This window comes from Calidris pugnax, unplaced genomic scaffold (assembly GCF_001431845.1).
Source record: "Calidris pugnax isolate Ruff unplaced genomic scaffold, ASM143184v1 scaffold44, whole genome shotgun sequence".
Classification (NCBI taxonomy): Eukaryota; Metazoa; Chordata; class Aves; order Charadriiformes; family Scolopacidae; genus Calidris; species Calidris pugnax.
The window spans coordinates 26,427,149-26,438,371 of record NW_015094506.1 but is presented as its reverse complement, the minus strand read 5'-3'; the positions used below and the strand labels follow the sequence as shown (position 1 = coordinate 26,438,371).

Sequence of the window (11,223 nt, the reverse complement as noted above, 5' to 3'; positions counted from 1 at the left end):
CGGCCATGGCCCGGGCGGCGGGGCGAGCAGGTGAGGGCGGCGGGCGAGCCGGGGGGGGGAGTGAAGCGGAGCGGGGAGGGGAGCGCCGGCCAGTCCCCCCGACGCCCCCCGACGCCGCCGGTCTCTCCGCAGGTGCGGCCGCGGCGCTGGCGCTGCTGTGGCTGCTGGTGTGCGCCCCGGGGGAAGCCGGCTGCCGCCTCCTCACCGTGGCCGATCTCTTCGACCGGGTGATCCGGCACTCGGGCAGGATCCACAGCCTCTCCACGGCGCTCTACGCCGAGCTGGTGAGTGCTGGGACGGCCCCGCCGCCGCGGAGCGGGCTCCCGCCCCCCCCCCGGGAGCGGCCACCGGCGCTGTCGGGGGGCTGCTGTGGGTGTTTCTTTAGGTTTTCTTCCCCTTTAGGAAAAACATTTCCCCCCCCGTGACAACGAGCTGGGGAAGCCCGCTCGGAAGTGCCACACGTCGGGGATGCTGACCCCCAACGGCAAAGAATACGCCCAAAAAATCCCGGTAAGGCTGAGCTGCGGCGGCGAGCGGAGGCGGGGCGGGCGGGGGGCACCGCAGACTCCCGCGGGGTTAGGGGCTTGGGAGGGGGCTCCGCGGGTCGCACCGCCTCCTTCTACCCTCCCTGAAGGAAGGGGGAAATATCCCCCGTCCCCTCAGAGCCCCCGAATATCTCACCCATCACGCCGCGGTGGTCCCCCACCCAGGTCGGGCTGGAGGTGGGCAGGGAGGTTTTTATGCCTCCGGTGCTTCATCAACAGTTTGGATGGAAGAAGCTGGTAAGTTTTGACCCCAAACAGGTGCACATGACAGAGGTTTTGCATATGAATCATTAGTTCATTCTGTTAAAAGAGCTGTATATGGTTCCATATGCTTAAATCCTATTTATTAGTTATAATAGAAGTATTGCAGTAGTACTTTGCCCGAATGACTGATGGACAGACATCCCTTTGATTTTGTTGTGGCAGTCTCTGTAGAAGAGAAACTTAGGGAACTGCTCATGTGACAGGTAAGTTAAATTAATCAGTGTCACTGCAAAGTACAAAAAGCAATCAGAGGAAAGAAATAACAGTCATTATCTCTGAATCGGTAGTTAGGTAAGGGGAAAAGAACAGCAAATTGTTTTAGACAGTTGCAATGGCAAAGAGGAAAAAAATCGTTATTAGTTTAGAGGAGGGCAGGAAGAGTTTCTTTAGACAGAGGAAAAGGATTGTAAAGTTGAGGATACAGCAGTGGGAGAAACTTTTGCCTCTAGGAGGAGGCAGGGGGAGACAAATGTTAACGTTTTGCTCTTTGGTTGTGATGGAGCAAGGAGCTTCCCCCAAGACATTTAGAAGTTCCTCTGGAAGGGCAATGGGAAATGAAGCCTTGCCTGCTTTAGGAAGCTTTAACCCATCAACCTTATTTCTGAACTTATATTGCAAGAGAAGTCTTACGGCCAATGAGCTTCTGTAAAAGAAGCAACAGTCCTGACCACCAGGCACCTTCTGGGAGGTTTGTCTGCCACAGACCTCTAACCAATACAGCTAAAACCATGGAAGGTGTGAGGAAACACCTGCGCTTCCGCACCAGCAAACAGAGATGTCTAGATGGGGCTCCCTGGGCTCTTGAGACATCTAGGAGTTCTGGGAAACTTTTCCAGTACCAAGTCATTTTGACAGGAGTGCCACAATTTCACTCATGCTGCACTCCACAGCTTGAGGGATTGCAAAGCTTAGGAGTCTAAGAAACTTGGAAATAAGACAAAAACAACTTTTGGGTGTCACTTATATCTAAGCAAATAACTGGAGACAGACCCTTAAGTTCTGGATATTTGAAAACTACTGAATTGCGGTTGTAAAACCTAATCCTGCTGAGATTTCCCTGTGAGACTGTATCAGGGTTCATATGACCTGCTGCAAACTAACAGAGGAATTCTTTACTCTTTTAATTTATAAGAGAGAAGAATTAACTCACTTGATACTGAAACTTTTGCAAGCCTGGAAAGAGCCACTGTCTCACTTTAACCAGCACCATCAAGAGCTCCCTGATGACAGCCTTAGCAAAGCTAAGCAAATCAGCAATATGGTACACGAGCTCTCAACTGGAGTTGAGAAAGTAACAGAAAAGGCAAGATTTTCAACGTAGCTTTTCTTTACACCAGTCACGTGGCATGAGTGACTTCAGGGGTGGGGGTGGGTGGGCAATGTCTGCTCTCACTTGGGCTGTAGCCGTGGTGCCAACAGAGGCTCTGATCCAGCAATGCAGGACTTTGTTACAGATGCAGGAATTTTTCAGCCAAAGGATGTGACTTAGCTTATAGATTGGCATATACGCAGATGACATTAGATATGTCTAGATGTGTAGAGCAATATTTTATTAATATGAAATATATGAAAGATACAAGTGCAAAGACTAAAGCCATTTACAGCTTCATATATGAGCCAGTAATGACTTTTCTAGGGCAGCAGGGGAGATGTGGGTAGACCATAACAAATACTTAATTATTGCTTTCAGTTTTATTTGGATTTACATCCTAAGTAATTCAAGTATCACTGCTGTCTGCTGGGAAGAGCTCCTTCCTAAGGCAACAATTTTATGCTGCAATAAGTTCTTCAAGACAACAGTGGCATTGCTTAAGACAGATGCCACTCACAAAACAATTTCAAAACTCCACTTCAAATTCTGGCAGATCATATATAAATTATTGGATGTAATTTTTTGTTATTTCCATTTCTGTTTTCTCATTACTAGCTAGAAGTCCTGCTAGTCTTTATATCTCTTGTGCATTCATATCTAAACTTGTTTGTAGTTTTGGCTAAACAAATGAGGGCTGTGTGTCCATTCTCTGAAATGGCTACACTGCCAAGGTGTCTGTTTCACTAAAATGTGAATAATAAACTAATAGCTTACACTAGTAGATCACCTTTCAGCTTTATGAACACTGGTGGGGAATAAAAGTTTTTGAATTCTAAGCAGCTCATCACTAGAGTAGGAGGAATTGTACCCTTCTCTGAGATGCAGCCCTGATTAGGATGACTCTGAGAGTTACAAATGGAAAAAGTCCATCTTCCCAGAGCAGCCATGGTTCTGGGTTAAATGGCTCTAAAGTTCGGGGTGTTCAACCTCAAAGCTTGACCTTTGTTTGCTTCATTCTGTAACTGAGGCAAGCCATCAAACTCTAATCTAGCTACATGCTGCTGGTATATTTACCTGATTTTATTGTTCTAAATACCTTTGAAGGAATTACTAGGAAGGAAGTCTTAAAAGGTTTAACCTCTCTGTACTATGGACATACCACAAGGCAGAAATACAAATTTAAAAAATGAAGCAAACAATGCAAATGCATTCCGGTATTTTGCAGCTGTGTTTTTCTTCAGGAAACTTATTCTAAGCTTAGTTCTGTTGTGAAGCTCCTGCCCTGAGAGGTGATAAGAGTCTGCAGAGTTCACCAGGTTAAACAGCACTGATGAATGCTCATGTTAGAAGCTTCCCTTTAGAAAACTCATTAAAATAAATGGCTAAAATTTTCAAGAAAATTTGCCATCCTACTTCAAGAGAAAATAACAATTACCAAACAGGGGTTCCTCTACTTAAACTCAGATGGATTTATAGCCCAGTGTTCTTGCATTACTAACATACCAGATCATTTCAGGTTAGCCTAAAGGTTATATGGATACTGTTAAGATAAAAAGACAATGTTATTCTATGTAAGGAACTTTACATATATCTTCAATAACTATGTGAAAGGTCTGGAGTTGAACAGCCCAACATAGTGATGACTTCTGCACTAGTATTTTGAAGATTAGTTGTATGTCTAGTTATGAGTTGTACTTCTTTTCCTGTTTTCAACACAGATGCAGTCAATGGGGATGATCAGCAATTCATTAAATGGAATGGCATCATCTGAAGCCACTGGCTTATCAATTGGTAATGAAGCAGACATGATGAGTGACTCTGACTTTATTCACTGTTTCAGAAGAGACTCCAATAAAGTACAAAGCTACTTAAAAATTCTGAAATGTAGGATTATGCCAGAAAATAGTTGTTGAGTTGTAATCTCTTGACATGTAGTCTTCACCATGTTGTTTATAAAGATGAACAAATAGAATTTATAAATTATCACATTTACAGTAATTTTAATAGGAAAGTGGTTTTGAAATTCTTTGGCAGCTACTTGACACAGTTGACCTGTGCAGATGAAATATTAAATAAAGCATCATGTGTGTATGTGGGTCAGTGCATCAGATAAAAAGGAGTACTCTAGCAGTAGATAATAAATGTCCTTGCACACTCTGACAGACTGTATTATGGCTGATTCACACAGTTTAGATATATACCTAGTTGAAAGTGAAATTCAGTTTGTTAAATCTCAGTACGAATACATCTATATACTATCAGTAAAGTATATTTTTATGTAAACAAACAAACAAAAAGTTTCTCCCCATTTCTACATACATCCTTGCAGAGTATTGCTTAACACTGAAGAGTGGTACTGCTTTTGATCAGTTCATGTAACTCTAGGGCAAATGGCCTGGAGTTCACAACCTACTAATTTCTATGGGTCTTCCTAGCACTTTTATTCATTTTGAATGCTCTTTTATACCTGCAATATCTTCACTGATTTCAGTAGAAACTCCTAAAGAAACAGTTTCTATACGAAAGGTAAGTCAGAATTCTGGTCCCAATCCCGTTTTGATCCGAGGGCTGAGGATGGCTGATGTAGCAGGAAGTCTCTTTCCCTCTTTCCCGTAATACATGCTGACACAGGGCTTGGGTTTTGCAGTAATGATGACAAACTCCATAGTAAATAAAAATCTGAAAGCTGTCAGATATTGTATAGCAGTCACGTTCTCCTAGCAGTGGGGTGACGCTGATGGCTGCTTATAGAACAAAACATCTTTGCATTCAGATCCTAAATGAGCCATTTGAACAGGCACTTATAATCAACACGGATTTATCTTTAATATTGACTGTTTCATCCCTAAATGCTCTTTTCTGGCCTCCCCTGATCTTGATGGTTGTTGACAGTAGCTAGAGCTTCAGCTGCCAAGAACGGAGAGTAAAATGCTGGTGATTATTTAACCCACAAGGATAGTGGATTTGGGCTTGATAAACTCAGCAGCAAAATGTTTAAAAAAAACATTTATAGCGAGCTGAGGAACATCCTTTTCATTTACATCTCCGTAACTGCCAATGTCCTCAGACATCTGCCATCCAGTAGCCAGCTGATGGACTTCTTCACTGTGAGGGTTCACAGTTCACACCTGGTCCCTGTCGTGCCAGGTATGGTAGAAACGCAGGGGGTTATGTTATGCCCTGAAGAAGTTCCCACCTGCAGTTCCTTAAGCAGTAAGATCCTGCGAACGCAGAAGGCAATCGCACACAAAGTGTGTGAAGTCTGAAGAAATTCTGGACACAAAACACAGCTCCAAAGAGAGAAAGGGAAGGCTCCTCTGGGCAAACAGGCAGCGGTGGAGGGGGGTGCCCACTCTGTCCGCGTCTACCTGCTGTCACGGAAGCAGGTCCAGAGAGGTGATTCCGCCACTTTGCTCTGGTGAGACCTCACCTGGAGTATTGTGTGCAGGTCTGGAGCCCTCAATATAAGAAGGACATGGACCTGATGGAGAGGGTCCAGAGGAGGGCCACAAGGATGATCAGGGGGATGGAGCACCTCTGCTACGAGGACAGGCTGAGGGAGCTGGGGTTGTTCAGCCTGGAGAAGAGGAGGCTCCGGGGAGACCTAATAGCAGCCTTCCAGTACCTGAAGGGAGCCTACAGGAAGGCTGGGGAGAGCCTGTTTAGAAAGGCCTGCAGTCACAGGACGAGGGGCAATGGCTTCAAGCTGGAGGGGAACAGATTTAGATTGGAGATTAGGAGAGGGTTCTTTACAGTGAGGGTGGTGGAGCACTGGAACAGGTTGCCCAGGGAGGTGGTTGAGGCCCCATCCCTGGAGACATTCAAGGTGAGGCTCGATGAGGCCCTGGGCAACCTGGTGTAGTTGGGGGTGTCCCTGCTGACTGCGGGGAGGTCGGACTAGATGACCTTTGGAGGTCCCTTCCGGCCTGGGCAATTCTATGATTCTATGATTCTATGATTCTATGATAAGATGTGGCAGCAATTAATATGTGGTAGCAATTAATAGTTCTGGCTGTCACCCAGCGCAGCCGCAGCCCCAGAGCAGAGCAGGCGGCAGGCGCTGCGCGTCTCCTGGGCCACCGAGGGCCCGCTGCTGTCCCTGCAACGCTGGAGCCGGGCGGGTGGGCACTCGTTACGGAGAAAACCGGTGTCGGGGTGACCCCTGCCCCCACCCCGGCGAAATGCGCGGTGCAGGTCGGCCGCGCTGCCGTACGCCACACGCGAAAGGTGCCGGGCACCGGGCGGGCCGACGGAAGGACGCTCCCTCGGGGACCGGCAGCCTCCGGCCCCGTCCCGCTCCCCCGGGGCTCCCGGCCGGGGCTGAGGCGCTACGCCCCGGGATGCCACAAGGGGGCGACTCGGGGACCGGCGGGCGGGGGGCGGCCGGTGTCTCCACGGGCGGGGGGTGGCCGGTGTCCCCGCGGGCCGGGGGTGGCCGATGATGTCCCCGCGAGTTGGGGGGGCTTGGTGGCTCTCAGAGCGAGTTGCAAAGTGACTCGGACACCACCCGTAATGGCTACTGGGAAGTTCCGCAGCTGGGAAGACACACCCCCCCCAAAAAAGATGTTGCAAACGGAGCAGATAATAAAAAATAATTCTCACCCCCTTCAAGCGGCAAAACCCCGTGAACGTTTTGCTGCAGAGAAACACAAAAACAGAGAAAACAAGGAAGCGGATGCCACAGGAGGAACAACAACACACTGAAGTATTGCCCGCAGTCACTCATACTCATTTACCGTCACAGATTAGTGTTACATTTCAAGATTTACCTTTGGCTGAAGCCAGGCGTGTTGGTAAAACAAAAGCCTCCCTGTATGGCCAGCATCGCCCAGCTCTCTCTTTTGAGTGAGAACACAACTGAGCAGCTGGCTGAGAAGGGCATGGGGTTTTCCCTCCGGCCACCAATGCCTCAAACAGAAATATCAGCGATGGTTGCTTTTTACACAGAGGAACACTTCATCTCCTGCAGGATTTCTCTCCAAGAGAGCAGTGAAACTGGCTAGCAACATTTGAAACTGTAAAACTGGGTACTGCAGTCCAATGCTTTGGAGTTTAAGGAATGTGGCATTTGCATCTGAGAATATTAAGAGAAACAACTTTGCAAATTGATGGAAAAAACAGAAATTCAGGATTGGCTTCCAGTTAAGTGCTGGGCTCATGTGCAACAATCTGTAACCATGTATGTTATACGTAAGCCATGCTATAATTTCATTTTGCGGAACAACGTGTTTCCATTAACTTTCCTTGTCAGCCAAACAAAATTAAGAATTAAAAATATCTCCAGTGTTCTTCACACCTTATTCCATGGAAGGTTGCAGGACAGCCCCAGAATAGTGACATTTTCATAAAGTCCAATTCATTTTTTCAGTTAGTAGTAGTCGCTTTTGTACCTTACAGATTTCCTTGTCATGACTTTTCCAGGGGAGACCTTATCACTCTCTAGAACTACTTGAAAGGAGGTTGTAGCGGGAGGGGTTGGTCTCTTCTCCCATGTAACAAGCAGTAGTAGAAGAGGAAACTGCCTCAAGTTGTGCCAGGGGAGGTTTAGATTGGATATAACAAAAAAATTCTACCCCAAAAAGATTATCGAACACTGGAACAGGCTGCCCAGGGAAGTGGTGGAATTGCCATCCCTGGAGATATTAAAAAGACATGTAGACGTGGAGCTTAGTGACATGGTTTAGTGATAGTTTTGTCAGTGTTAGGTTGATGGTTGGACTCGATGATCTGAAAGGTCCCTTCCAACCTTGGCAACTCCACGATTCCATGATTTTTTTCAGGATGATGACGGCTAATAAGAGACACTCTCAGTGACTGAAAATGCATTTTGTTTCTTTCATAATGTGCTAAATGGCTTTGATAGTGTATCTTAAATTTAGACTGAATCTAGTATGTGCTGATGTTTCCTTGATAGATTGTGACAGATGTCACAAGAGAGACTTGTAGTTTAACTCTTATCTAAAACGATATGAAAGCAAAGCAGAAACAAATGGAAACAAATTTCTTTGAATGATATGCATTAATGTTCAGGTACTCTGCATTATACTCAAATGTTGACACACAAAGAAAAAAAATTACTTGGAAAAAAACTAAGATTTCCTCAAGGGCTGGATGTTTATAAAAGGTGAGATGTCTGTGAGTTTGGGTGAATACTGGAGGGTCACTGTTGAGATGTTGCATCCCCATCCACCATGCCCAGCTTCATTGCTTAGAAATACAATCAGTATCCGTAGGAAACCAAGGAGTGGGAGTTGCTATTTTCTGGCAGCTAATTTAGGTGCAAGCCCATGCGGGGAGCATCTCAGATCCAGAGTTATGTACCTCGGTTTACCTTATACAGCAGCACTCAACTTAGAAGCACATTCATTGAAGACTTCTACAGTCAATGGCAATTCTGTCCACTGTGAACAGGGCCTTTTGGTCTCCCCATGGTCCAAAACTAAGTCCCCAGTTAACTGGGCCCTAATTTCTCTCTGGCCCTTTCTTAAGGCACTGAATTAACAGCTAATTTCCTTGAAATTGATTTGTCTTCCCTTCTAGTTTGTGAAAATCAGCAATGGTCTTCTTGGTAAGAGCGTGCTGAAGCATGTGAATGTACTTAATTTATGTCGCTCTTTTGACTGCAGAACATATATTCGTCAGAGGAGCTGTGTGGCTACAGCGATGGCAACTGGTATTTAAACCCCAGTACTAGTAAATCCCAGCGGATAAAACAAATCTGATGTATTACTGCAGCTCAGGAGTGACATTTGACCGTTGTACTATTGTTCTGACACTGAAGTTAGTAATGCAGTTTCATGCCTTGCAGCAGTCCTGTTCTCCTCAGCAGATCGTAACAATTAATTCCTGCTTGGCAAAGAATCAATACAAACAGGAGAACTGTTAGAAAATTATTTTACACTATAAATCTGTGCAACCAAAGTGTAAGTGCTGACACAGGTGTGGTCAGCAAATCCAGCTTTCAGCAACGTTGTACGAGGTCCATGGAGGAGCTAGCTGGCCTCTCGTGTTCACAGTTGTTCACAGGCAATGAAACGTGACCGTGCTGGACACGGACTGGCATCACCCGCATCACTTGTCGTACCTTTTAATACACCAAGAGACAGGCCGACAAATGGAAATCAGCACCTTCTTGTTAGGTATCAGAGACACTCCTTAGAGGGCCTGACCTTAAAAACAGACTTTCAAGATCCACATGCAGACCCGTCTGGAGGACCTGCCATCGGTGGGGTGAGAAAAGCCTCTCCTGTTCCTCAGGCTGCTTGGCTCTGCAGCCAGATCCCCCTCTCACGGGAGCCTGCTGCTTGGGGAACAAAGCCAGTACTCAGTCTCAGTCCTTTCTGCCTTTCCCAGTCCTATTCTGTGTCACACTAGCACTGATGCGCTGCCAGACTAAACTGAGAGGTGCCCAAGGAGTATAAATATCTGCATTGTTAATGGCCTCTGAAGAGCTAGGTTTTTTCAGTTGTGGTTTGGGATTTAGAATCACAGAATTGTCTAGGTTGGAAGGGACCTTTAACAGCATCTAGTCCAATCATCAACCTAACTCTGATAAAAACCATCACTAAACCATGTCACTAAGCACCATGTCAAGCCTTCTTTTTAATATCTCCAGGGATGGTGCCTCAACCACTTCCCTGGGCAGCCCATTCCAATGTCTGATAACCCTTTCAGTAAAAAATATTTTCCTAATATCCAATCTGAACCTCCCCTGGTGCAACTTGAGGCTGTTTCCTCTCGTCCTGTCGCCTGTGACTTGGGAGAAGAGACCACTCCTCGCTTCTCTACAACCTCCTTTCAGGTAGTTGTAGAGAGCCATAAGATCTCCCTTCAGCCACCTTTTCTCTAGACTGAACATTCCCAGCTCCCTCAGCCTCTCCTCATAAGACTTACTCTCCAGACCCCTCACCAGCTTCATTGCCTTTCTCTGGATCCGCTCCAGCACCTCAATGTCTTTTTTGTGCTAAGCGGCCCAAAACTGGACACGGTACTCAAGGTGGGGCCTCACCAGTGCCGAGTACAGGGGGAAATTGAGGTACCTGAACTCTGCCCAGCCCCAGGATCCCTTAATAATATTCTACAGCCTGGAACCATAGTCTCAAAATGCCATACATTGGAAGTACCTGAGAGAGATGCTCTACAATCATGCTGCAGGGTCATCCACCACATCATATATTTGAAGCCAAAATGATATGTTGCTGGTTTTAACCGTAAGATGCCATGGGTATCTACCATGCCACTCCTAATACCAGATGCATTCTATGCCTTACGCCTCTGCAATGTGACTGTCACAAGGCACTTCAAACACCTGCTGGGTATTTTGTGTACAATTTGTGTTTTGCTCTTTTGAAACAAGTATGCATACATTATTTGAAGAAAATGAATACCTACTACTTAATCCTTCACACAGAAAAGACTGGCTCTGTAAGAAAATTGTATTTCTGCATTAATACTGAGCGCTGTTTCTCATTTTCCAAGTTTTCACAGTATGGACCGAAGGGACACTTCTCCTTTAAATAGCTTAAAATGAGAGGAATCCAGGTTGTATGTATCATGAGCCTAAATCCATTTTGACTAATTGAATCAGACTATTTTAGGTATGGTTCAAAATTCACATGTATACTTTTAGCTTTTTTAAGAAAGCTTGATCAGCATTTTCAAGTGAAGAATGTTTTACCTGGCATATTGAAACTTTATTCTAGCTGTGGAGTAAGAATACTGGTAGGAGGTGTTAAGAGATTTGGAGGGCCGTGAAACGGTGTAAGTTTTAATAGGCTGCACTGAAACCAAAACTTGCTCAATTTAAAACACGTATAACATTACAACTGTGAAATCAATTCTGCATGAGCCTTACTTGATCTTTGCCTCAGTGAGACACCCTTCAGATGTATTCTGTTTAGCACATCGGCTCAGAGTTTTGACAGCAGTTCACATTTGGTTCTTGCAACACCATCAACTGAAAGAATTTCCCAAGGAGCACTCTCAATCCTATCTCCCTGCTCCAGAAATGTTGCTTCTAACACTGATGCTCGACGGATTTGCAGTAAAAGAATATGAGCAGCTGTGAAGACTTCTTTTCCCTGAAAAGTGAGATGGGGAAAA

The 11,223-nt window shown here is 45.6% G+C and overlaps 1 protein-coding gene across 1 annotated transcript; it reads left to right on the top strand.

Annotated features, from left to right (window-relative positions):
* Positions 1 to 5: 5 nt before the first annotated feature.
* LOC106901011 (prolactin-like) lies at positions 6 to 4,034 on the top strand. Its single transcript, XM_014963336.1, has 4 exons — positions 6 to 284; positions 403 to 510; positions 1,942 to 2,112; positions 3,840 to 4,034. The coding sequence occupies exons 1-4, from the start codon at positions 6 to 8 to the stop codon at positions 4,032 to 4,034; spliced, it is 753 nt and encodes a 250-aa protein (XP_014818822.1).
* Positions 4,035 to 11,223: the final 7,189 nt, after the last annotated feature.

Excerpts from the sequence above, each read along its gene's own strand:
- LOC106901011 (XM_014963336.1), top strand. The coding sequence starts at position 6 with ATGGCCCGGGCGGCGGGGCGAGCAGGTGAGGGCGGCGGGCGAGCCGGG. Across the intron at positions 285-402 it reads CGGCGCTCTACGCCGAGCTG|GAAAAACATTTCCCCCCCCG; the intron begins GTGAGTGCTGGG and ends CTTCCCCTTTAG. Across the intron at positions 2,113-3,839 it reads TTGAGAAAGTAACAGAAAAG|ATGCAGTCAATGGGGATGAT; the intron begins GCAAGATTTTCA and ends TTTTCAACACAG.